General features: G+C 39.9%; 1 protein-coding gene across 8 annotated transcripts in view; it reads right to left on the reverse strand.

Annotated features, from left to right (window-relative positions):
• UNC5D (unc-5 netrin receptor D) overlaps positions 1 to 26689 on the reverse strand; it is a 412207-nt gene that overhangs the window by 22622 nt on the left and 362896 nt on the right. For all 8 annotated transcript variants that reach the window (XM_043536305.1, XM_043536308.1, XM_043536304.1 and 5 more), the window contains 4 exons: positions 24635 to 24719; positions 7667 to 7835; positions 6057 to 6284; positions 2964 to 3113 (listed from right to left, as the gene is read on the reverse strand). In XM_043536305.1, coding sequence (XP_043392240.1) covers positions 2964 to 3113; positions 6057 to 6284; positions 7667 to 7835; positions 24635 to 24719 — 632 coding nt within the window. The remainder of the gene's footprint in view (positions 1 to 2963; positions 3114 to 6056; positions 6285 to 7666; positions 7836 to 24634; positions 24720 to 26689) is intronic.

Genomic DNA, 26689 nt, shown 5'->3' on the forward strand with positions numbered 1-26689 from the left:
GTGTGTAAAAACCCGCAGGAGGCAGACATGGCATAATATACTTCCCACAGTATGCCTCATTCTGGTCTCTGATGTAAGAGATTGGTTTACGGCCTGAAGTATAAGATTTTATAATCCGTATCTGAGGTATCAGTAGCAGTCATCCTCCTCTTCCACAAAGTCCGGTACCTTCCCCTTGTTGGGTCACATCTACAAAGATTGTAAGTTCTTTGGGACAGGGTCTTTTAATAGCTCTGTAAAGTGCCAAGCACACACTGAGTGCTGTCAGCATGAGCCTCTTTCAGTCCTCCTTGGTTGGGGGGAAAATGTTGAAGGTGGGACATGAAATAAAAAGGGAGTCAACATTGGAGAGAAATTTGCAGAACCCTGGAGAAACAGATCTTAGGGCTCGGGCTCACGCTTGGGCTTTTAGAGGACAGAAATTGGTGACATTTATTTGTTCACGCAGGGCCCAAACCTAAGCTGTCAGATGATCTAAAGATTCATCACAGACCACGTTTCACTGAGCAGAGAATATGAAGTTAGTGCAAATTGTGCTGCAGTTCCTATTAAAAATAATAATAATTATTTCTCAGCCATCCAAGTCGTTCAAATTACACACAATTATAAAATGCAAATATTTATTTGGCTTCAGTATCATCCTGTCAAATCCATTTCAATGACAAAGGTTTTGCAGACATTTTTGTTTGCCGCCAGTGCGGCGATTGTGGTTAATCTGAGCACTACATGTAAAATTCTGCAGGTTCCTGATCCCATCCATCCCAGGCTGCACTCATTACTTAAATGCTGCTATCTGGGATATGACTCCCTCATCTGATATTTTTATCTCTCAGCAATACATTTAATAGTTATTTTGGAGGGTGCCACTCGCATTAGATCCAGCGAAGTGAGGCCCTTACAAGCCATAAAGATAAATATGGAGAAATTTGCATGGCTATCAGGACTTATTTTAACAGCACCCTGCAGCTCAATTTGGCTTGGAAGCGCCAGAATATTGCTTGCCAGCAGAGTACACACATACCTAGGTTTAACACACCATAAACAATGTATTTATTCATAGAAATTGTACGTGGCGTTAGAGAAAGTGCTGAACCACACACAAAATGCTTTGGGGCCTCCAAGTAACTCTCACCACTTTGCACATACTCACATCCAGCAAGGAGATAATATCCTACAGACATCATTCTGTAGAAATAAACAACCACAAATAACTCTCACCAAAGTCTTGAAATACACAGAAACATGGGGAAGAGAGTTGGAAAGATCCCAGTGGGTCATCCAGATTATCCTTCCCTGGCTAGACTTTATCATCCAGTCTAATTTTAAATGGCCGATTCCTTCTCTCTTATGTAACTGCAGCCCCCCACTGCAGATGTCCATGCAATAAGCCACATCAGTGCTAAAATGTAGAATTCTGTGAACATTGAAACTACAAGCATTTGCACTGACTGCTCAGTATAGGAGTATGGGAACATACAGCCCTCTCAACAGTAGCATTATCTACCAATAACGTTGTTGAAATGAGTTGTTTTGCTGCACTAGCTGTGACCATGGGGACTGAATTCTCTCCCTTGTAATGTGTTGGCTTTGCTGTAGGTGCCAGGGTGTGCAAATTCATTTAAGCCACACCAGTGTCACCATGAGATCTGCTCTTGTGTACACTGGACATTTAAATGATACTAATTCTTTATAGTGGAACCTGTGAAAGACACTCCACCCTCTCTTACTAAAGCAATCTGAAGAGACCAGCACAAAGTACCCCAAATGTATTGTGTGCAACTGCATTCCACCTTTATTAGAAGAGTCTTCTGTAAGCAGGATATTTCTAATGGTGCCTTGAATCATTCTTGATTGTACTGCAAGGTTTTTACTCTCTGGGACGGGTTAATCAGGAGGTGATGTAGATTTGATATTAACTGAACTCTGCAGTGCCTTTGTCTATGGGTAAGCAAACCCTAACCTGTGATTAGCTGAAAAGTTTAGTAATGCACATAGAACTACAGATTTTAATGTGTGTTTAACACAAGTGGGAGGTGTGCCTATAGATTATGATAGGTTTGTTTTGTAAACTGTAAAATAAACAAATGTAATAGAACAAGATACTTTGATACTTCTTCAGAGCAGGTTGTGGGTAAACATTCTCTTTCCTCCTCCACTGAAATTACGTGGCATAAATTACCTTCATGCTCTATTATCTGTATTTCTAGCATAGAGCATGCATTCTGGCTCAGTTTCACTGATATTTAGGACAATCTGCTTATACATTTAGGGCTACTTTTGCCCAGAGATCACAAGAGACCCAGCTTTCCTCTTCTCTGCCTACTTGTTTGCAGGGTGTGTGAAATGACATACTAATTAAGCTCCTTTCTTTTATTTTAACACACTTTGTGCCAATGGATTGCATACCATTTTCAGGGACGAATGCATTTGATAGGCTCTTCCCATCTTAGACAGCCTCTTTAATTAATGCATCACAGGCAGGAGAACTTGCTGCTCTATCATTTCTGAGCCTAAATGGATACATGCCATGGTTTGAACCCATGACATTCAAATGCATGCAGACATGCACTCCATTTCAGCTGATCATTCACTGTTTGCATTAAGTCCAGGAATGACAACTCAATTACTGATATCGAAAACCTGCTCTTAACGGGAATGATGATGTTGAGCCTGAATGTAGGGAGTTAGTTGGGGCCAAATGCAACGTGGGGGGAAATAAAAGCATGTTTCTGTAAGCTGAGAGAGATTTACAACCACTGTGCTTTCCATGACATGTTTCATTCCTCATTTCTCACAATCATCGTTGCATTTTTTGTTGGCTGCTCAGAGATTAAATCCACGCTTTTCTTTCGAAAACAAAATAAAAGAGGCAGCTGCTTTGCCTGCACTCTGCTTTTACTGGTAAAAACTCATACTGCCTCTGAATTAAAAAAAAAAAAAAAAAGTAGAATATTGACAAGTACCTGACATGCAGTAAATGGTTTAATTCTCCAGAGGAAAGGGGGGATATCAAGAACAGAGATCTGAAGACTAAAGGTATTCCCTTTGAAATGCAGCAACTTAGGTTCCTCCAGCAACTGTCCTCCTTGTTGTCTTTCACCTGAAACTACTTCCTACAGGAGGCGGGAAGAAAAAACAAAACAAAGATGAGGCTTACTGGGTTTTTACTATTGAAAATATCAATATTAACACATGTGCATGCTCGTTAAAGGTGCTAGACAGACAGCCGTGGAAAATGAATCCATAGTGCTGCATGGTCCTGATAAGGTGAGTTGGCATGGATATGTAGGGACCACATTTTGACAGTGGAGAAGGGGGAATTCGGTCCCTGTGCCTCTATCAGTCCTTTATTCCCTGCTTGGATGGTGGCTCTTGTGACCTGGATGCCAGTCCCCCGGGATTTGGATTGAGCACATCAACCTGTTTCACACAGAAATCAATGGAAGTCAGGTACCTAGGTACTTTTGAAATTGCCACTGGGTTCCTAGCTGCATCTTTAGGCACCTAAATACCTTTATAAATTGGGCCCTGGGAGTTTTGCCATTGAATTGAGTGGAACAAGGATTGCACCCCATGTGTCAAGTACCACATGCATCCATGTTCTACAGAAAGAATAACACATGTCAAAGAATAGCAGAGGGGAAACATCTGATGATTCCTTTGGTTTGGGTCCTGTCAAAACTGCAGCATCATACATCTGGACTGGGCTGGCTGGGACCTTTTCCTATATGTCAGCCCCCTACACTTCTATTATTATTTTTATAGGGCTAAGTTGTGACCCAAGGAGAAGAGAAGGGTGCACCTGTGGAGACTGCCCAGATCAGAGTCATCGCATGGCTGCCACTCCTCATCCAATGGGGGAGCATTTACTCTGTCCCCCACATGCTGGCCAGAGCAGCTCAGGCAGAGCGTAGGGGGAAGCGAATTGTGCATGGAAAAGTGCTGGCACAGTTTACTTCCCTGCTAGCAGAAGGGGGAAATCAGAGATTGAATCTCGACACAGTCACAGTTTGGTCCCTGGAGCAGTGCAACCTTACTCAGGGCTTGCGGTTACTCCATGATGTAGCCTTTAGTGTTGATGATACTCTTGGCACCATCTGAGGTACAAAGAGAGACTACTACTGCCCCGAGGAGTTGTTATACCTCCCTACTGTATGTTCCACTCCATGCATCTGATGAAGTGGGTTTTAGCCCACGAAAGCTTATGCCCAAATAAATTTGTTAGTCTCTAAGGTGCCACAAAGACTCCTGGCTAAAAACACCTATGTTAAGTGAAGCAATATCTTCATTTTACAAATGGACAGATTGAGGCACGTAAGCTTGTACCCAGCAGTCCAGACTCAGACCAGCACTTCTATTTATCTATTGCTGACATTTTTTCTGATAATTACTCAATTTCTATATTTAAAAGGAAGCTGGCACTGAACTGACATAGGATATTTATAGAGAAAATAGAATTTCATAAACATATAATAGTCTTATGTACAGACAACGTGTGCTGGTTTCTATAAGTGGAAAAAAATGGTAATTATTCTTAAAACACATTTTTTTAAAAAATATCAAAATCTAAAGTATAAATAGACGTGTCTTATTCATTTATTTTCATTAACATTAAGGGGGAAAAACCCTCTAGTCGTCGTCTTTGTTTTTTTCTGAATGCAGCAGCAATTTTTGACCCAAAATGGTCCAAATAAATCAAGCTTTTTTGTTTGTTTTCTTTCAGTAAAGTGCAGGCTGGATGAATCATTCAGCAGGAGAATAGCATGCTATAAGAACAAGTCTGAAAAAACTAGTAGTAGGTTGCTTTTGCTCTGGATAAGACAAACTTGTTTCTGGTTTTCCCATATGTGCCATTTTCACAGTTCCTCTGTTGCAGAATACTGGTTTCTGGAATTTCTGCTTGCTAAAGTGCTTTGAAGCCCTGTAGTATTACTGTTTTGAACATTCTTTATTATGGCATACATGCACACAACAATGGGACAGACTCCGTAGCCAATTAACATTCTTGTAGCTCCGTTGAAGTCAGTGGACTACACAGATTTATACCCGCTCAGTTTCTGACCCAGTGCAAGTTAGGGGTGTGTATATGTGCCTTTGTATGCAAGATCAGAATTGGGGCCTTAGAATTTCACCCAGATTTACCAAGACAAATCTTACTAGACATTAGTTGTACATACCATCCATCTTTCAGCAGTCAGTGCAGAGCTACCACACTTCTCTAGCTACCACTAGCTTTTCTTTTGTTAAAAACAGAACTATATGAGAGCGTGCTTTGTTAAGAGCACCATGTTTCTGTGATGTAAAATAGGAATGGGGGAAAAAAAATTAGCTGTCTCAACTGTCTTCATCTCTATTCCCGAAAGACATGTCTTTTATTCCAGTTGCAGCCACGGCAAACTCCAAATAAGGCAATTTTTACAGAAACACCATGTGAAAAAAAATTTGTATTAATTTTGATTAACTACTACAGGGTTCCATTTGAGGTTTTTAAAAGATATTAGGCACAATTATTGTGCAACTCTTATGGAAAGGGTCAAAAAACACCGACCAATTCTTGCTGCAATTCAAAAAAAGGGAGACATGACTAATGAGAACGTAAAGGTTAATGATCCTGATAAATATGACACATCACAGGGTAAGTGGCTGGTATTTTAGTATCTGTATCACAGTAACACCCCATTGTACTTGCTGCAGTGCAAATGCATAATGAAAGAGAGTCTCTGGGCAAATCACTTCATGTCTCTGTGTCTCTGTTTCCTCTCCCACACTTTAAGTGCTTTGGAGCAAAGACACACTGCAGGTCAGTGGATGGGCCAGGAGTAGCGTCCTGGTCTCCGAAGTTCCAGTCCAGTGACCTCGCCAGTGAACTAAATCACATATGATGAGTGGCAGCATAAAGCTCCATGGGGCAGGAACCATCTTTTTGTTCTATGTTTATGTGGGGCCGAGCACAACGGCCATGACTAGGGCTTTAAGGTGCTACAGTAATACAAATAATAAACAACAATTCTGTAGAAAAATAACTACAATAAAATTCACGAGTTGAAATAATTTACCTGAAATGCACAAGGGGTGTTGTCCATACAGTACACTCTCAGACTGTAATCCAGCGAATTGCAAGACATGCAGCCAAACACTGCCACTTTCAGCTGTTTAACCGCGCAGTCAGAGATGGGCTCCCCAGCGAGCGCGTAAGTTCCAAAGCGGTCTAAGAGAATGTGACAGGCATAAGGATCCAACAGGCAGTAGCAGGAAGTAGTTTCCTCTTCCATGGACATCACTTCCTATGTAATGAAAATCATATTTCAAAATCAGAAGGCTTTTTAGAACAGGTGCTGGGACATTTCTGTTAGTTTCTTTTCATTTTTTTTCTAATTTGTTTGAAACATAAAATACTTTGTGGGCAAGGTCGCATAGACTTTACTCATTCAAGTATTCGCAGTCTAGCCCTGAGTCTGCAGCAGCACTTATGGCTGTGTGCAGAATCCATTGTGTGCAGAATGTAGTAATAATAATGATGCATAAGCAATTTTAGCATCTTCTTAAGTGTTCTTGGATTTCTAGCTAATTTTTCCTAATGTCAGGTTAAGAAATTACCTTGAAGAAGGAAGTCAATAAGCAAACCTTGAAAAACAGTCTGCAGCTAACATCCTCTTATAGCAACTATCAAGATAATGTTTATTCTGATCCAAAAAAATACAACATTTTGTCTTCACGTACTCTTTTGCCATGTTGTATTGTCATTAGATAAATGGTTTGGGGAATTTGCACTGCAATATTTCATTTTTCCTCAATAGTCCTTGAATACTGGCAACCAGTGCTGATGAAACTGACCGAGTACTGAATGCAACGGCATCAAGTATAGAAGAACTATGCTGAACTTGAAATGAGGCAGAGAAGTGCAACAAATAGGATAAAATCCTTGGGGAGGGGCAGGCAGAGAAGGTTAAGAAAGTCATGGATGGTTTTCCTGTTGGGCTTTCCCACAGCGTGAGGAAAAATGGGAAAACTCAATTGAATTGACTGATACTTTGAAAGCTTTTGAACTGAAAATGGGAACTACTTTATGCAGCATATAATAAACCCGTACACATTACTGACACAGGTTAATCCAATGAGGCAACCAATTAAATGGAATATAAAATGGCATGAAATATGTAGACCCAAGAAGACTACTCTAGAAATGTAAAAATATTAAACTTTATGCTTTGGTTCTTAAGGAATTCCTTACCTTTCTTTCCATCATGGTAAAGTTTTGCCCAGCTGGTCAGGTTTAGCTATGGGTGGGTCTCCTAGCAGAGTTTAGACCTACTTGAATTTCTTAATGGCTTAGAAACAGCAGACACAACAGTTGGGCAAAACTTTACCTGTCATAAGAAGAGGAGTACTTGTGGCACCTTGGAGACTAAAATTTATTTGAGCATAAGCTTTCATGAGCTACAGCTCACTTAAGCTAAACCTAAATCGTGTGACAGGGACAAGATCATAAAATGCAGTGACATTTTTCATCAGTTTTGAATTGCAGTGGGGGAAAATGATTTTAAAAACATCTGGATTCATCTCTTCCCACCATCCCCATTTGACTAGCTCTAAGTTCAGCCTGGATGGTTGTATCGTATATTTTTGTCGCCAGTAGGGCCTTTGGAAAGGGGCAGTTTAAACTTACCTCCCATTTTCCTTGTTGTGTTCTTTTTTTCAAGTGAATATTCCAATGTTCAGAATTTACTTCTGCGCAATGCGGTATAGTCAAGGCAAAAGGAGTGGTGACAGTCACATCTAGAGGGCCACATGTGACTTCTGGACCAAGAAGAACTTCTGTGCCTTCTGGCTGTAGACTTCACGTGTCAATAAATATTAGAAGGAAAAAAAAATCTCAAAGTATTTTTTAAAAGGAATGAAAACTTTTCTAGCATTTTTTTTTATCAAAATGGAATTGATTTATGTTAACTGCAATACACAAATATTTAAAATACTTGTAGCCAAAATCTGAGTGCCTCATCCATCTGCCACACAGACAAAATGGAAAGCCAACTGCTGTGCTAATTTCAGTATAGAATCTGAAGCTGGATATGAAAGATACTTATTAGGTCACATATAAGCTATCCTCCACTGGTCAGTTCAGGATTTTGTTTCTTTAAGTACTTTTCTATTTGAATAAATCAAATACAACATTAATATTACTCTATGTAAGTAAGGCCTATTTTATGCACCAGCTGGCAATATCACCATCTAATTCTTTTCTTGTCATCAACAATATTTTCATAGTAGTAAAGATAAACAAATTATGGTGTAAAAATACAGCCTCTCTCAAATTTTCCCAGATTGAGTATGATTTCCCTGGTTTGAGAACACATTTATATTCTGCCAATAGAACAAAATAGGTAATAGAGAGATAGCAGACATTAAGTTATAAATTTACAGTATCTGATACGAATCTCTTTCCCTGCTCATCCATTCAGAGCTAAATTTAACCTCCATCCCACACAAATCAATTTTCCCTCACTTTCTGTATTGTAAACACATATGCAAAACAATGACATTGAAGTGATAGGGTCCGATTCAATTTTTAGACAAAAATGACATTGTTTAAATGTTATGCCCTGTCTTTATTTTATCTGAGGACTATATTTTGGGTCCAGTCTCAACCTTGTGGATTGTAAAAAGAAAAGGAGGACTTGTGGCACCTTAGAGACTAACAAATTCATTGAGCATAAGCTTTCGTGAGCTACAGCTCACTTCATCAGATGCATTCAGTGGAAAAAATGCATCCGATGAAGTGAGCTGTAGCTCACGAAAGCTTATGCTCAATAAATTTGTTAGTCTCTAAGGTGCCACAAGTCCTCCTTTTATTTTTGCAAATACAGACTAACACGGCTGCTACTCTGAAACTTGTGAATTGTGTTTTTATTACTAATGTTATCATAACTGCTGGCCAAAATCTGCCCATAGAACTGAAGACAGTGACGTTGCACAGACATAAGTCAGGAAAGAATTGGCATATGCATAACCTTACTCATGATTTTTATTATTATTTATATCATTGAAGCACACAGGAGCCTGGTCAATGACCTCTGTACAAACACAGAACAAAAGGAGGGTCCCTGCCCCCAAACAGTTGACAATCTAAGTAATGTCAGTTAGACTACTCACATGAATAAACTTAGATATGTGCTTGAAGGATCAAGCCTAAATGGAAAAAAACTGGGTGGCTGATTCTGCTCTGCTGTTACAAGAGTCATAATAATAATTGTTCACAATTATTTGTGAAAGTGTTCACGAATCCCCAGAGTTGAGAAATCGTTACATTTGTTTATCTAAAAAGTCAAGCAAGAAGCGCATAATTCGGTACGTCTGCCATTCTCCTCTGTATAAAGTCTGTCATCCAACCAGGGAGCAGAAACCCACCACCACCAAGTGGCTTTGATCACCAATAACACAACACAAATAGGCCCAGCTTCAGTAAAGTATTTAAGCACAAGCTTAATGTTCCATATGTCAGTAGTCCCACTGAATGTAAAAATAAGCATATGCTTAAGGGTTTTGCTGGATTAAGGTCATAGCAAGTATTCCAAATGAATGGTTCAGAAACAACCCAGAGTTTCAAAATGTATTCATCTAAAGTACTTTAATTATGCTTGTGATTACTACATTTTTTCAAGAATCATGAATGGTTCACAAATAATTTACTACTATGAAAGTAAATAAGTATTTTCTCACATATTTCAATTTATTTATTTTCCAAGTAATAAAGAAAGCATTTGAAAAATTAAATAAATGAAATCAAGCAGCAAGCAATGCTACCCTTTACCAATCACATCTGATTTAAACAGCGATAAATAAATAAACCTAAGAGTACTGTGAAGAAACCCTCTCTACAGCACAAAACTTCATTCATAAACAACTTTCATAAAAGATGCACTGAGTTTCTTGCAAATTCATAGAAATGGTCTTGGCATTATTAGAAACCCTCAAGACAAACTGCTATTTATTTATTTTGGGTAAGTTGTTCAATTATTACTCCCTTCTCTGCTGTAACTCAGGAACGACTGGTGCATTTTATCTCCTTATCTCCATTTTGATGCTGCTGCAGGAAGTGATAACAATACCATATTTCCAGAGAGTGAGTTAAACCCTAGTTATTTAACTTGGTAGGTGCATCTCTCTCCTATCTCACTCACAACAGGCACACGTCCTTCAACTCCTGCCCTCTATGCCAAATGGATGCTGCTGACAAATGCACAAAATACAGGTGCATGGGGGGCAGGGGAAGAGAGGAGGGAGTTTGCCAAAGTTACCTCCAGCACAAAGTTGGACAATTCATTTCCGATAGTGGGAACAAAATATAGGTTAAGCTGCAAACAACACTACATTTACCCTCAGGGGCTGTGAATCGAGAGTTTTAGTCATGCTACTGGTGAGGATTCCCAACAAGTCACATTTTTTAAGTGTCAAGAAGAAAACAAAACACTCTCACAAAAAGAAAGGAAGACGTCTGTCCGGAGGATGATGTGAAATGGACTGGGACAATGCACCTGTGGCCTGAAACTCCCCCCCGAAGAAGTAAACTGTCACTGAAACAGAATAGCCTCAATAATAGTCACTGGCAGCCTTCCATGGTCACTGTGGCTCAGTGTAATTGCTGACTGAGTAATAGTAGGGATGTGTGTGAATGACCAGTGACAAGCTCTTCTGAAACAAGCAATTTAATTGCTTTCAGAGAGTCATTCCCGCTGTTGCACATATTGTACAAACATGGGAATTCTGGGAATTATTTAATGCCAAATGAACTGAAATCAACTAATTAGATGAACTTTCACACTTACTGCAAATAGCAGGAGTCTTTTCTATAATAACTGGCAAGGTATTAGGAATCTGATGCATTTCAGAGCTATTTATTAAGCAAGGCAGGGAAGGGAAACATTACAAGATGCAGGTATTTAAAATTCCCTTGGGTGCATAGTAAACAAATCAGTAACCAGATCTAATCCTTCCAAATCCATCAAAATCAAGAGCTTCACAGATTTCCAGTGAAGGAAAGAGAAATAGGCAATGGAGCTCTGCACAAATAGGAAATTATTTTCTGTGAAACTACATGAAAAAATGGCTATTTTATTTTACAATATTCTGCCTTTTGCACAGTTCAGAGGAAATGCTGGATTTTTGGTTGTGGGGGTTTTTTTTGGGGTGGGGGAGGCAACTCAATTACAAATTTGGAATTTCCATATTTTAAGATCAAATTTGATCATCAAAGTAAAATTTCAAAATTTGAAAAATGTCATTTCCTTTCTAAAAATAAAGGAATATCTTTTTGCTGAAATTGGAACAATTTTTTAATTTTACAAATCCCTACAAAACACGGCAAGGTTTGGCTCAGTTCTGTGAAACTCAAAAAAAACCAAACAAAAAAAACCCAAAGCAGCAACTACTAGGCCAAAGAAATGAACTTGCATTTTGTCGATTTCATATTAACACTACGTAATCTTCATATGATAGGTGCCAGAGGAAATCCAATATTTTGTGAAGCGTCATTCAGTGTTCACAAAGTCCTTATGAGGCAAATGTTATTCCTTCCCATTTTACAGAAGGCACAGAGAGGTTAAGACTCAAATGGAAAGAGGTGGCCTCAACTTTTGGGTGGTTCGGGTTTTGATTTCCCAATACCGACACTGATTTTCCAGGGGCACTGTGCACCCAAAACTCCAAATAAAGTCATTCGGAGCTCAGCACCTCTGGAAATCAAGCAAAAAAGTGTTTCATATTGGGCATCAAAAACAGAGGCACCCAAAATCTGATGCTAACAGTCTGATTGCATTGGTATAAACGATGACCCTGAGTTCCAGGCAATGATTAAAAGTTAGTTCACTGTGCTACTATTCCCACCTGGTAGCATCTTACCACCCAGTCTGCACTGGTGTAAACAACTATGCATGGTGAAGAGAAATGATGAATTGTGGCCTAATTGTGGTAGAGCAAGAGAGAACTTTGGAGTCCTCACTCACAATGCCTGGCTCCGCCCACTACACTGGACAACATTTCCCGAGTCTTCAAACATTGCACAATGTGTTTCTGCTCATATTAATTCATAAATAAAGAAATCTGTGGTTCTTCTATCTCTTTCTATGCTGTGGTACATAACTGCAGCATAATATTTTCCTCTTATTCTAACATAGCTGTAGGGTAGATTAATGCTGATCTGATCACCTTTCTAGCCCAGCTTTTGGAACCACATGCCTATCCGCAGTATAAAGGTAATTTTAATATGCTAAATACTGTCTTGATACAGAACACCATATTCTAATGGCACAGACACACAAGCAGATCAGAAGTGAGGCAGAAATTAGCCCTAAGAAATACAATTGAAGGAAAAGATGACTCCCAGGAGTGGGTAGACTTCCAAATTCCACCTACAGAGGAAGCAACCATAGATATCCCAGAGAGAAACTTAACAGTAATTTTTGCCACTGATTTTCCAGGCCCTGCAATAACTCTACATAAATAAGCCAACGGTGTGTGATTATCACATTCTTTACAACCTGAAAAAGACATTGAGCATAGCTGAGGATCTGGCCTTTAATTTTATTTTACCAGCATGCCTTCCTCAGTGGCTACATTTAGACTTGGCAGAAATTGATTTCTTTTTTTTTAATCATTTCAATGGATAATGTTTATTTTAAGTATATTTTCATTTTTATTGATGTAATTTTCACCATTGCACCAAATTATGTCTTAAGAATTTTTTATTTTTAATCCATTTAATTTTCACAACTGCGAGAAATTATGGGGAGGTCAATTAATGATGATTTAATAGTTGACATTGCAATATGGAAAGTTATTTCTATAACAGTTTAAACAAGCTACTTTGATATAAGGATATCTGCCAACATCACATGCCAAAATATACAAACACTATTACATACTAAAGTAACTTTTTACTTTGCCTATCTGTACATTTTGATTATTATTGAAGGAAATATTTTTTCATCAGTTAATGTGCGTTTGGTAAGATCAACGTTAACCGACATTTACTGAAAAATCTAATCCTTTCAAGCCTAGCTACATTGTCCAAGCATTCACCCCAGTGACTACAATCAGCCAAGTCATTCCCAGTACTTCTGCCTGCTTGTTTGCGGCCCATCCCCTGTGACTGCCATCCTAGTGCTCTCTCACTGAAGCTGATGCTGCCATGTTTTGAATTATTGCCCACAGGGTATGTGTGTGTGGGGGGGGGGAGCAGTTTTTAAGATTTCCTATTACAAAAACTAATAGTCTGTATTTCAATCTCCAAGCTACAGAGCTGGGAGATCTGGATCTTGAAATGGACTTTGGCTTCTAGGCTTGAAGTCAGTGTGAGGATGTTATGGAGAGGATTTAGCTTCCAAGAGAAGAATTGGCGCCCATTAAAAGCATGGTTTATGTTGGCTGTAGAAGTGGCTGCTCACATATCTTCTAGTGGGAAGGCAGATCATCAGCAGGGGCTACAGGCCAGATGTTCTTCTCCCCTTACACATTGCAAAGGCATTGAAACCAGAAAGATGGGAGTGGTGCTAAAGACGTGCGCACCCTCAAGCCCTAGCAGGTTCTTTACTTTAACTCAGTGTGGTTGGATGCAGGGTATGTTAGTGGAGGAGGAGAGGAGAGGAATTACGCTTGACGACTCCTATTTTTCTATTTTATTGCTACCAGCTAAAAACAGACCAGCAATCAATGTGATATGTAAAGGTAACAGAGCTGACGGCATCTTGGCTCTGAATGAACCATAGTGCCTAGAGAAAGGAAGCCAAAGAACTCCAGCTCTGTACATGGAGGGCCAAGATCTGTGCCTTGAATCTGGATTTCCCATGGTAATCCAGTCTCTGGGTGACAGGAATGCTAACTTTCATGTTACTTCAGACGCATATATAAATAAATAAATATATTCATATATACACACACACACACACACACACACACACAAGCCATTAAATATAAACAACAGAGCTGGTTTGAAAAAAAAAGGACGTAAATGAATTATTTAAAAAAATCCATTTAAAAATGAATATTTTGAGAAGTTCAACAAACAGCAAAATATATGCAATATGCAGTCACATGCACAGTTTCCTTTACAACAGAAATGTGATGATTTATTGTTTTTGGGGCAATCAATGTGGTAGGGGGTGAGGAATTTTGCCCATTTAGTGTAAAGTTCTACATTAACACAAGTCAACAGAAATATTGCATGTTATATATTATATCTAAATCTGAATTAATCTGTCTTCTCACACATTTATGGAGAATTGATTGATTTAACAAATTAGATGCTTAAAAACTACATGCAAATCAATTTTAAAATGGCCAGTTTATACACACAGTGTAAAGCAGTGTCCATACCTTACATGGAGGTTAGGAAGTAACAATTTAATGAGTATCTGAAATACATTCAGTTTTTCATGCAGTGTGGGTTACTGCATTTGATTATCATGGAATCATCACATTTCTGTTGGAATGCAATCAAACCAGAATGTCAGAGAGAGAAATAGACAAATAGAACCTTGAATTCTGGAATTTTCCCTCCGCCACTTTTCTTCTTCTAATCTTTTCAATCAGCTCCTTTCCTCCTCTACCTTCATACTCTGACCTCATTTGAATTCATTCTACTCCAGTCTGGGATATCTATAAGCATGTATGTGGGTGGTGTTTCTGGAAACAGTGCAGCTTTAGCACCAATAGTTTAATTTACACTTTTTCAAACACGTAAAAATGTATTTAAGTATATTACTACTTATGGTAGCACCCACAACTTGCTAATAATTTTCCAAACAATTAAGGAACAGTGGCCCCTGCTCTGAGTTCACAATCTAAGGAGCTGACCTGACCTGTACAGGGTATTTTATTTTAAGTGATACAGGCCAGCTATACTCAGATAATATGGTAATGGAAACTATACCAGTACCTAACACAGACAGATACATACATTTTCTCCTCCAAGTGTCTTTAGAGTCAGACGGAGCATTGTTCGAGAAAGGTGGGCAATTCAGGTATGGGCCACTAGACTTGTGTATACACAGCCCCGTGCCTTAAAATTCTATTACTCCTGCCAAATGTTTCCTGCTTTGTTGGGAGAATTCTATGAACACTTAAAACACAAGTCCACTGCCCTGCCAGGAAAGGAATGTCTCAAAACTCCAGTACTGTGTAGTGAGTGATCCTATTTCCTCCTTATATTTGTATGTGATACATCCATCTCTAATCTGAGCACACACCATGGTATTCATTTATGTGCCCTGTTTTCAATGTGGAACCAGCCACCTCGTTTGAGGAAATGACAATTTAAATGAGCACCATTTTGTATTTGCTACAACTAAGATAATGCAGTAGTTACTGGGTCCCATGTCACTCAGCAGTCTTTTGAAGCACAGAGTTCTGGTTCAACAGGTGAGAAGTTCTTACGTTTACTACTTTAACTATGCTGCAATTAACTGGAGTAGAAATGATGTTTATGATAAATCACCTTAATAGGACTTGCTATTTCTTCCAGAAGAACTGGCAATAAACGAAAGGATGCACACGAATAAGGCCTACTTACACTATGTGGAGCCCCTTTTCAAAATGCAATCGGATTTGCGAACCTGTGGTTTTCCCCTTAGTGAAGGAAGGTTCATGTTATTCAAACCTCTTCGTGAACACAAGCCATGGTTATCTTTTCAGCTGCATCTTTAATTAAGACTCATTTGGGCTATTCTCATCACTTTCATATTACAATCAATGTGGTATTAAAATACACTGTTAAAATTATAGCAATTTGGACTGTCAGAGGGATAAAGTTTGTTTAAAAATAAAAAGAGAGAAACCTAAGAAAATTGTGACCAGACAAGATTTGAACACTTGGGGGCAGAATCTGCCCCAGTAATAATTGGGTTAGCCCTATTGTTTGCATTTGGCCTATATTCTGAGTTGAGTAACTTTCTATTACTCTAATCTGGATAATTGTAGGCTAACAATATTTTGTACTTTGATAGAACTTTCCAGTTGAGCATCTCATAGTACTTTACACACATTAATTAAGTCATAGAAATGGGGAGGTATAGCAAATTTGCCCAACTCTTCAAAAGTGAATCTATCGCAGAGCTGAGACTAGAACACAGAAGTCCTGAGGGGCCCCCCTATAACCAGTAGATCCCACTCCTTTCACTATGCTGAGAGTTTGAAGTCTCATGCTTCAGGTTGTGAAATTATCACAAAAGATTCGCTCCTTGCATGTCATTTTCCCCATGCATGTCAGGTATTGGCCACTTCTGCAGGTAGGATGTTAGTCTTGGTGAATGAGTGGATTGGTTTTGCATGGCATGTCACACTCGGTTCCTCAACAGAGCTGAATAGCTGTATTCATTAGTTTCAGTTTTTAGTCTTCCCACTCCCTTTTAATTGTTTTTATTCACAGCATTGTGGTTCTGCCACAAGAAACAAAAGCTTGAATGCCAAATTGTCAAGGCTATGCAAAAACCATTAGCGTTTTGAGTGTTTTTATTACAGCAGTTGTCCTATTCTTTCTGAACCCCAATAAGAGATGGTATTGACTATTGAAAGTGCAGTGCTGGAGGACACACAGCCGGCAAACTTCTCTCTCCTCCCCTCCCCACCAAACTAATTGAATTCCAGCATGTAATTTTTATTTATTTTTCTTTAAAATCTCTCTGGGCTTGGTGTTGGCAGCAGGTTGTTTTGGAGTATTAGTATGTGAGAGACAAGAGGATCACACAAACTCTCCTCTCCCCCCAGTCCCTCTGCATAAACTGCTGTGAAGAGTGTGTGGGGTTCAGGAATCAGCTGCTGTGAAAGCAAGCACAATTTTTAGTCAAAATCTTACAGTGGATAAGGGGTTCTTAAATCATTTCCGTGCTCTGATGTATGGAGCTGCTGTCACTACTAATGAAGTACTGTTTAGCATTTTGTGACCTAACATGCTCATCTTGCTTCTTTTTTGAGAGGGGCTTAGAGGTTGTTGTGTAAACCCCTCAGTAAGAGTGAACCTATCATATAAAGTAGTCAAAAACCACTTTGAAATCCCATTCCCCACTGAAACCCCCCCTTAAAAAAACCTGGGTCCTGGATTTCCATCAGTCTCTTGCCAAAAATACTCACAGCACTGCCAAATTTCATTATCTGCTAAGAAATCCTGTTATTCCTTATGATCCAGACTACCCCACTACATCTGGCTTTCCAGTCCTACAGATTCACTTCCAATCCTTAAACATTACTGCTGATGAGGACTCTGGCACATCACTGGCTATTCCCAAAAGTAAGGGTAAAGGAAACTTATGCTGCTCCTAATAGATCTATTATTTCTCCTTTAAGTGTGTGCAAACTCTTTGCATGGAGAAACAAGTAGTCTGTATAGATCAGTCTTTTGCTTCTGAATGCAGATAATTTATTATTTGTATTGCAGTAGTATGAAGAGGTGCCACCTGAGACTGGACCTAGGGTTGCCAAGCCTCCAGGGTTGGCCTGGAGTCTCCCAGAATCAGCATAGATCTCCTGGTGAATATTGAAAGCAATGCAGGAGATTTTAATAGGATATTTTAAGAAAATAACATTACATCATGTTGGGGGGTGGGAATCTCCCAGAATTGCTTCAGTCACAGTTGGCAACCCTAACCAGATCCCTATTCTGTTAGGATCCCAGTAGGAGGTAGTCCCTGCCCCAAGGAGCTTAAAGTCTAAATGGACAAGACAGACAAAGAATAGGAGAAAGGATTCATTATTTCCAAGGGTATGTCTACACTGCACAGTGAAACTGGGCTCTTACCTACGTTTTAATCATAACACCCCCTCCTCCCTGCCATCCACACAGCAAAGCCTCTGACCCAGGTTTGGAGGTCCCTAAAACCCAGGTTAACTGATCCTGCTGGACAGGGGGAGGGGGTTTGTTAAAGCCCAGGCTCCACTGTAACTTGGACTGGAATCCACCTGCACTGTAGTGAAGATGCAGGGAAAAATCACTCATGTGCTGATAGTCCTCCAATGCGCTTCCCACAATTCCCCCAGCCATTGAAACAATTGCCTGGGAAAGAATCCCAAAGCGTCTCAGCACAAAGAACCATTGGCTGTGTCCCAGCCATACTCAGGCGGGAAGCAGTGAGGACGTACTTATGCAGATATGGCTTTGCAGTGAGGATGCTCACACCTGCATGCCAGTCTCACCTAGATGTAACTGTAGATGTAGCCTATATTACCAATGAGAAACTGAGGCACGGGACAACTAAGTGACTTGTCCAAGGCCATAAAGAGAATCGGTGACAGAGCTGGCATTGAATCCAGATTTCCTGTGTCATCCCTGTCTCCATGTGCCTATTAATTTATTTCACTAGGAGAAATCAGCAGTGGGCTGAGATAATAAATCCCCAGCACTGTCAGGCAAACAACATATTCCTAGCTGCACTACCTCCAGCCAGCCACAGTTCCCGGCTGTGTGTGGGTAAATCCAGTGAGGTGGCTTTTTGGGTCAGGGAGCAAAAGCCACCAGATTGCTGCCTTTTTTTTTTTTAAACAGTATGGCTCCTGCTCAGTGTTAGCGGCTTAAGCAGGTTTAAAGAGAGAGAATTAAGCAAGGAGGCAAGAGATGTTTCACTCTAATTCTCGCTAGGGCCTGAATCAACAGGGTTTTTGTTACTTTCTAAGAAATCAATATCCAGTGCATTTTGCCAGCATCAAAGGAAGTATGGTGTTTTGAGAGCAAGCTTGCCTATTTCTTTCCTCTCAGGGAGCCCTTCAATGCATACGTTATAAAGCCCCAGCAGCCAGCCCCATCCTTGAGGCTCTACGTGACAGACAAAATATTTGTGATCATCATACCTTTGGCTTGGACTCCTTTTAGAGAGATCACCGGTTCCATGGCTGATTTGGTCAGGAGTACTGTACTTCAAGACTCTGGAACATTTTAAGTTGTGGATTTCTTCTTCTTCTAGATTTAGCACAAGACCCATGTTCCAGAGGATTGTATGACACCAATTCACAGCTGACACAGATGATTTGTGATAAGAATTGGTATATTGCACAGATGATGGGGCAAAAAATTGTGGTTTTGTTTTTTAAATGATAGCAATGGAAACAGAGCAGGGGAAAAGATCCAGGCCTGATTCAGAATGTCTTTTAATGTCTACCTTCTCCCCACAGGGGCTGACAGAAGGAGGTGATAGTAATGATGAGTAGTCCATTATACTGAACAAACTCTGCCTTAATCAATGCATAAGATGACATGACCCCGCCCCAGATGGCTTCTTGGAACCACACATTAAAGGGCTAATGCAGCCCCTCATTCTTAAGAGGTAGATGCATCTGTTCATTCACCTAACGTAGACAACAAATTAGACTGTGATATCTGAAAACCAGGGAGGGTGGACAGTCTTTTGGATGAAACTTTCCTAGAACTGCTATTGAATCACAAATGATTACACAGAGCAGTCCTTTTGTAAGGAAAAGGGAACAAACATCCTTAACTTCAACCCATAATTTAACCTTTCATCCACTTCTGTATAGTGAGCTGTCCACATGGCTGATGACTTTCACTCGAGAGGTGGCTACTTAATGCATATGGTCAGTAAAGTGATACAGAACTGTAACTCAGTATTAACTCTGCAGAGATTACAGCTCCTTCTGCCATGGGAAACAAGAAACTTAGGAGCAACAAAAGGGAATCAGGTTTCCTGCATATCAGTACAGGATGCTGCGGCTGCTAAACTAGTCTGTTTTATTCCAGCAAAGCTAAGATGGCTGTATCACTGCTGTCCCAATTATTCGAAAAGGAAACACTGCCTGTATTATAATGGAAAAATAAATCTGTGTTTGCATTTGTTTCATTTGATAGGATTGCATGAAAAAAAAGAAAAAGAAAAAGAAAAATCTCCCTATGGTAATTTTCTGGTCCGGTTCTCACCACCCCTGTTTCTGCCCACAAAAATAAAACAGCAGGCAAAATCTGCTACTTGTATTTAATTAACCCATTTTAATTCACTTCTACAGAATCCTTGCAGATGAAACAGCTGTTTTTTTTTCCTCCTTCCCTTCACGTATCTTAATCTTTCATTGAAAATGATCAAAATACCATGGCAGCAGATGGGGATGGAATATAAAAGTTCTCACAAAGGAGTTCAGATATCAGAGAAAAGCAGAAAAGGGTTTCAGAAAATATCCCCAGACTTTAAAATTCACAGACAGCTCTTTCTCTTGGCTTTTAAAGAAAAACATCTGCAATTATTTAGCTATCTAAGCTTCTGTAACCAAATATTTACTTTATATGCAATAGTTTTCTTTTTTTACATCACTTCTTTTTTGAAATATTGTCCACTTTTCCTGTACCTATATTCAATGTAAAGGGTCTATCACCCCCCACAAAGAGAAGAATGACTTTGTTTAGGAATCTGGGACTAAGTGCTCCATTCCTTGGACACAAGAGCCTTCTCCATCTCCACTAATGCTTCACGGCGACAAACCTCTACGAATTGGCCAGTCTTGGACCACTATTCAAGTGTTAAAAATAGGGCTTGAGAGGTACATAAGCCTGCTTCTGGCCCCTCTTTCCAGGGGGTGCATTCCCGTCCCCCTCAAAAAAAAAAGAGAGCTTGAAATTCACCACCTAAATTATTACTGCAACCTGTCTGTTCGGCTCAGTTTGGAACTTAAATTATGAAAGCACAGTTGAAGGAAGCTAAAGAAACATGCAATAAGTGGGAGCTTATTTAATTACACTGTAAGAATGTTGTTTGGAATGTCCCACTGCATCTTGTACAGTGGTAGTGATGGAAAGACTAACCAATCCAATCCTCACACCTACTGAGCTAAAGCAGAGAAATTTGTTGGAGGCCTCAGGCAAAGATTGAAGGGGGGTTGGGTTTCAGAACAGTTCTTGGTAACACAGACTGAGAAAACAGAATTTGCGCTTAATGGTAATGGACCAGATGATAAAATATGAAAACAAGTCAGAAAATTACATGATGAAGTATAAATAGCATCAAGCTACTCTATGGAATTAACCAGTTGTGCTCTAGAGTACATGGGTCAGATCCCTATGCCAGTTAACACCAGTTGAGGATCTGGGTCCACATGTGTGTGCATGGACATACACAAGAACGACATAGACAGCAACAACATCCCATCAACTGTTGAACTGGGAAAATTAGGACCATTCATCTGAAAAGTCTGTTCTCTAAATGTTTAAATCAAGCGTGGATTTTTTTTCTAAAATATGTTTTCTAGGTCAAACTGGAATTAATTCATGGAAGTCCTATGGCCAGTGTTATACAGAAGGCCAGACTCAGTGATCACACTGGTCCCTTCTGCTTTTTAATCTCAAAACTATTCAGTTTTAAAAGTAAACCCTCCTTCCTTAGAGGTTTTTAAGGTCAGGCTTGACAAAGCCCTGGCTGGGATGATTTAACTGGGAATTGGTCCTGCTTCGAGCAGGGGGTTGGACTAGATGACCTTCTGGGGTCCCTTCCAACCCTGATATTCTATGATTCTATGATTAATACTTTGTTGGATGAAAAGCAAAAGGGAAGTGCAATCTCAAAGGACTTAGCACTCTCACCACTAGTCCAAGAGAGGTAAATGTAAAAGGGATCTATAGGAACCACTGCACTCACCCCTGAATCGTAATCATTGCTGGAGTGGAACACAATTGCTACTCAGCAGCATAGACAAACTCTACGAAACAGTCTTAGGACAGTGAGCACACAATACTATATACACTTGAAACTGAAAGGGAAAGTTAGGCAGTAGGATGTAATTCCACAGGTTTTAAATCAGGCAGGATGCTGGGTTAACATCCCAATCATTGCAAGAAGTTGCCATAATATCTTTAATGACTATAAATGGCAAGGACCTTTGCTGTTAGTCTTCTTTGAAAGGTAAGCCCTGCTACAACAGCAAAGCTTTATCTAGCAACATGTCAGGGCATTGTTTCAACACTAATTCAGAGAGGAAAGTGAGGCATAGGTGATTTGAGCAGGTATAAAAACCTAAACTGCCAACACTGTTCCCTACAGTACCTTAGAGATCTCATATCCAAGCACTAGGCTGACACTGCTTAGCCAGAGATTTGTCAGGATCACAAGATAAAGAATCTTAGTGTAAACAGTAGGAAAAAAAGGAAAGTTATACTCAGCAGAAGTGCAAACAAACCCTTAAATGATACATACTGTGGCTTAGTAGTAGGAGCAAAAGGCTGAAGTTAAGATTTTAAGTGTCCTGGGCTTACTGATTTTTATCTTTAATCTTAACATTATTTAATGATAAAATCAAGTTTGCTTAATTTAGAAAAATACTCCTCAGTAGTATATATTAACCAGAATTCTTGTGACAAACTCTCGATTAAAATATCACCGGGGAAACTAAGTGACAAGTTATATTTACCCAAGAAGCTAGAGTAACTCTAAGTCAATATATACAGAAAAAGGGGAAGAAAACAACCACTAACATGCCAGTTTGTCATGTGCATATCAAATACACTCAAATGGAAATATGTGGAAAGGAAAATAACTCATGTGTAACAGTGGTGGCACTAAAGGTAGGAAGTGTCTAGCAGTTAGATAACACTTAGCGCTGTTGAAAGTCCAGAAGGCCCTGAGTATTGTCTAAAGACTAGAGAGTAACTTAGAGTCAGGGATGGGTGTGGGTGTTTTTCCCCCCGTCTCTCTTCCACCATTATGATTTTAGGCAAGATATTTAGGAACAAGTTTTCAAAAGTGCTTTCATTCTGGATACCCAATCTAAAACTCCTCAATCCTGATATTTGGAGGTGCTGAGCACCCACATATCCTACATTTATTAAGTTGGGCACCTCAAATTAGTAGACACACGTGGTCTTATCTTTCCATCATAATTTGTCCACCTTTTGAATGCGTGTAAACTCGTCTGCCTTACTAAAAAGCTTTAACTAATGAATGTTTGAGAACCTGGGATGAAACATGCAAAGCACCCTAAGACTAGTGCAGTTCCTAAGATCTGCCAAGCCCCTTCAAGTCACAGATATCCCCTCAAGAATTACCCTGCTGAGACTCAGCTGAGGGACAAGGACCCAAAAGGAACCACACAAGAAAAATAATGCAGTAGCAGGATTATTTGACTTGGAATAAACATCACGTAGAAAGTCAATACTGTAAACTGGGTTCCTGACATAGACCTGATATTATTTTGTTTCACAATTTTGCATTTGAGGTAAAAGAAATTTGGGCTCTAAAAATGAAGGATTATCTTGTAATTAGTGACAGTTGAGAGGTAGGGCTAGCACCCTACCCACTTCAAACTTGCCTCCCCTCAAATCCTTGTACTAGCATTGCAACAATATGCTACATTTGTGACCTAAGTCTGCTCACTTCAGTTACTAGACCCTATTAAGTAAAATTTCACTTTGTAACTCTACTGAGTCTCCTGGTTTGAGAGCAAAGTTTCCAGACAGTTGTTTTTCAGAGCCCGATGGATTTTGTTGATGTGCAGTGCTAAGTCTGGCAGAAGTTATTTTCTAGGTTCTGCTAAGTTCTGACTGGTAGAGCACTGTGATTCTTTATAACCCATGTTGTGTGAAAAGTTAAAGCCACTGGGAAACAGAAAATGCTTTTATGGGAACAGCTATCAAAATCTGCTAAAACCATCTGTTTTCTCTGGCTGTTTTCCTTCATAACAAAGGGGAAAAACTAATCTGAGGTAAGATATTGGTCAAATTCTACTTTCACACTGATGTAGATCTGGAGAATCTCCACTGGTTACAATATAGTTACTCCTGGTGTAAGTGATAGCAGAATTCAGACCTTCCCCCATGTCTAATGGCCACCTCGTTCATGAAAAGGTCCAAAAGAGTAGCTAGAAACATTTTATGTCGCAGAGAAAATGGCAGGATATATGATACAACTGTACAAAAAACAGCTGTCTGGACTTACCGAAAGCCTAGTAACAACTTTCCTTTTCCTTCTGTTTCTAATTCTTTAAAGTGATTGTAATGGTGCTGGACTGAAAGCCTGGGAGAACCAACTGCTTTATTTATCCACAAAAGGGAAATAATGCAAGGCAAAAGCACTTCAAACACCCTGCCAAATGCAGCGCAGAAGGACCACACTTCTAATGGTCAAAGGGCAGTTCAGTTTCCATGGTCCACTCAATTCTTGCTGGGACAGTGTGACAGTATGTCATCACAGACAGCCAACAAGGGAGCAGACTCTGACAGTGACTTCTAGAACAGAGTTATCTATAAGTTAGGAACTGGACTATCTATGCACTAAGAACTTGAATGAGAACCCATTCATTCATTTCACATAGGCCACCGAATGTCCATAGGATGGTGATAACTATTCATCAGCAATGGGAAGAGTCAGACTGATAACCTAGAAGTGCAAGATTCCTTAGGGGAACTGGGTTTCTAGTGAGTTATCTAGTCCTTCAACAGAGTTCTCATAACTGAATGTGTTTTCAGAGTGGTAGCATACGCTATTGCTTACCCTAGTAATTCCTATGAAGTCAATAGTTATAGCAGGGTAGAAGATGGTGGAATGAGACCCACATAATCCAATAATTGGTATGATGGCTATCAGAAAAGTATTTGCTGGGATTATGCTTTTTTTGGGGGGGCGGGGGGGATGGTATTGCCATGTGATTTTTATTGGTTTCTCACCTGGACTCCCCTTGACAGATGGTAAGATACATTTCCCATGAGCTCTCTTCAGGGATAGCTCCATGCGGTATCAGCAAACTGACTCCTACAACAGAACAAGTTTAGAGGTTATTGTTGGACTTCCCAAATCCAAAGCTTCTGGAAATATTTTGGATGTAAAGAAAAACCTCACAAATTGCTTCTGAATGATATATAGCCCCTTGAAATGTATATTACCCTGGCAAAAAGCCTGTTTGAAAATGGTAGTACAGGGTGTGCCATTATCAAATTAAGGAAATACATCTTATTAAAATGGTTTGTTTGTACTACAGTATTTCCCAAAGGCCCCTATCAGGATCAGGTCCTCACTTGGCTAGGCTTTATACAAACAGGGAGCAGGCGTCCTGCCATCATATGAGTTTTTGAAAGAGCAGACTTTGAGGAATTTTTGCACCAGTGAGTGTTGTAGGACAGAGGTTCTCAAACTGTGGTCTGTGGCCCACAAGCTCCGTTCAGGTGGTCTGTGGATAGTTTAAGGTGAGAGAATGAAGGGCCACCCACCTAATTAGTGGAGCCACACAGGCATGGCTCCACTAATTAGGTGCCTGGACCCTGGAGAAGATAAACATGTAAGGTGAGGTTGTGGCCTTGGGGAGAGGGCAGTGGGATGAGAAGAGGGGGTGGGGGGAATTTGGGATGTGCAGGGCTGCAGCGCCCAGAGAAAGATGGGACTTCCCCCAGCTCCAGGACTGCAGCTGCCAGGGAGAGACAGCTCTCCTTTCCAGCCCCAGCTCGGGGGCTGCCGCAGCGGGGGACAGAGGGCTCATCCATTGCATTAGAAAGGTAAGACTACGGATATTAAAATATGACTTGTGTGCTTTTATTTATAGAACAAAAAATTTTAATTATTGTTAAGGTTTTTTCTTTAAATACAGTGCTTTTATCCAAAGCTCTTTACAATAGTTAGCTAACAGTACAAACAACATTTGGCTAGATCATTAAGTGGTCCGCTGAGACCCTCAGCAATTTTCGAGTGGTCCGTGAAAAAATAAGTTTGAGAACCACTGATGTAGGATGCATAGCCTTGATGACTGAACTCCTCTCTTCATCCCTAGGTACAGAAAGACTTCTTGCCCACTCTGCCATCAATGCCACCTGCACAGGAGGGACTCCTTTATGGAAATGAGAGGATTTCAGTCTCATGGGCTCATTCAGACCTTTGCTCCTTTGCTGAGACTGCCAGCAAAGGTTCTGTTTAGTTCCAGTTGTGAGGGTGGTCTCAAACCCATTTCCTAGTGGGGACATAATAAAACCACTAACTTATTTAACGCAGCCATCAGATTCAAACAACTTTCAATCACTTCTGAACTAGGTTTGAATGCAACTCCAGCCACACAAAGGTGAAAGACTCTGTATACCATTAAAAGTCCTCAGAGCCATCCAGTCCCCTAGGGAATGTACTTCTGTCATTGACTTTATTCTTAAAAGCAATGCCCTGTATGGTCAGATGGTATAGCTATTAAGCTTAAAAGAAAGAATCCAAATTTAAAATCCTCAGTAGCTTTTTCCAAGGTGTATACAGTCCATTGCAAAGCCAAGGAAGCTCAGCCCAACCCAGCCCCACAGTTCATGTGGAGTTCCTGAGCTTTCTTTTCTCTGTAGCAATTGCTTTGAAGTAAATCTTTTACATCAGCTAACAGATAAGAGCCCACAGAGCACAGTGCTTCTCTTTAATGCATCTTCTTGTTTATGATAAGAAATGAGCTGGTTACGCATGACAAAAAAAATCCTTTGCAAAAATAAAACCTCAGGGTTTCTTCCTCCCCCTCAAATAATGAAGCGCTCACCCTCTCTTTCATCAGAAGAACCAATACTAGAGTAGAAAAGCATACAACTTGGTGATTATAATTTCAGTGAAGAGATGGCATCCTTCTAATAACATTACCGATGCAGAGTGAGCTGCGCTCCTGTAAGCCCAAGAGCTGCTGTACAGTCATGCAGCCCAACGCTCGTTATAAAATAAGTTATTTGTGCTTTCAATTTATGAACATTATTCAGTAACATGCTGGTTATCAT

The sequence above is a fragment of the Chelonia mydas genome, chromosome 26 (genome assembly GCF_015237465.2).
Source record: "Chelonia mydas isolate rCheMyd1 chromosome 26, rCheMyd1.pri.v2, whole genome shotgun sequence".
In the NCBI taxonomy this organism is placed as follows: domain Eukaryota; kingdom Metazoa; phylum Chordata; order Testudines; family Cheloniidae; genus Chelonia; species Chelonia mydas.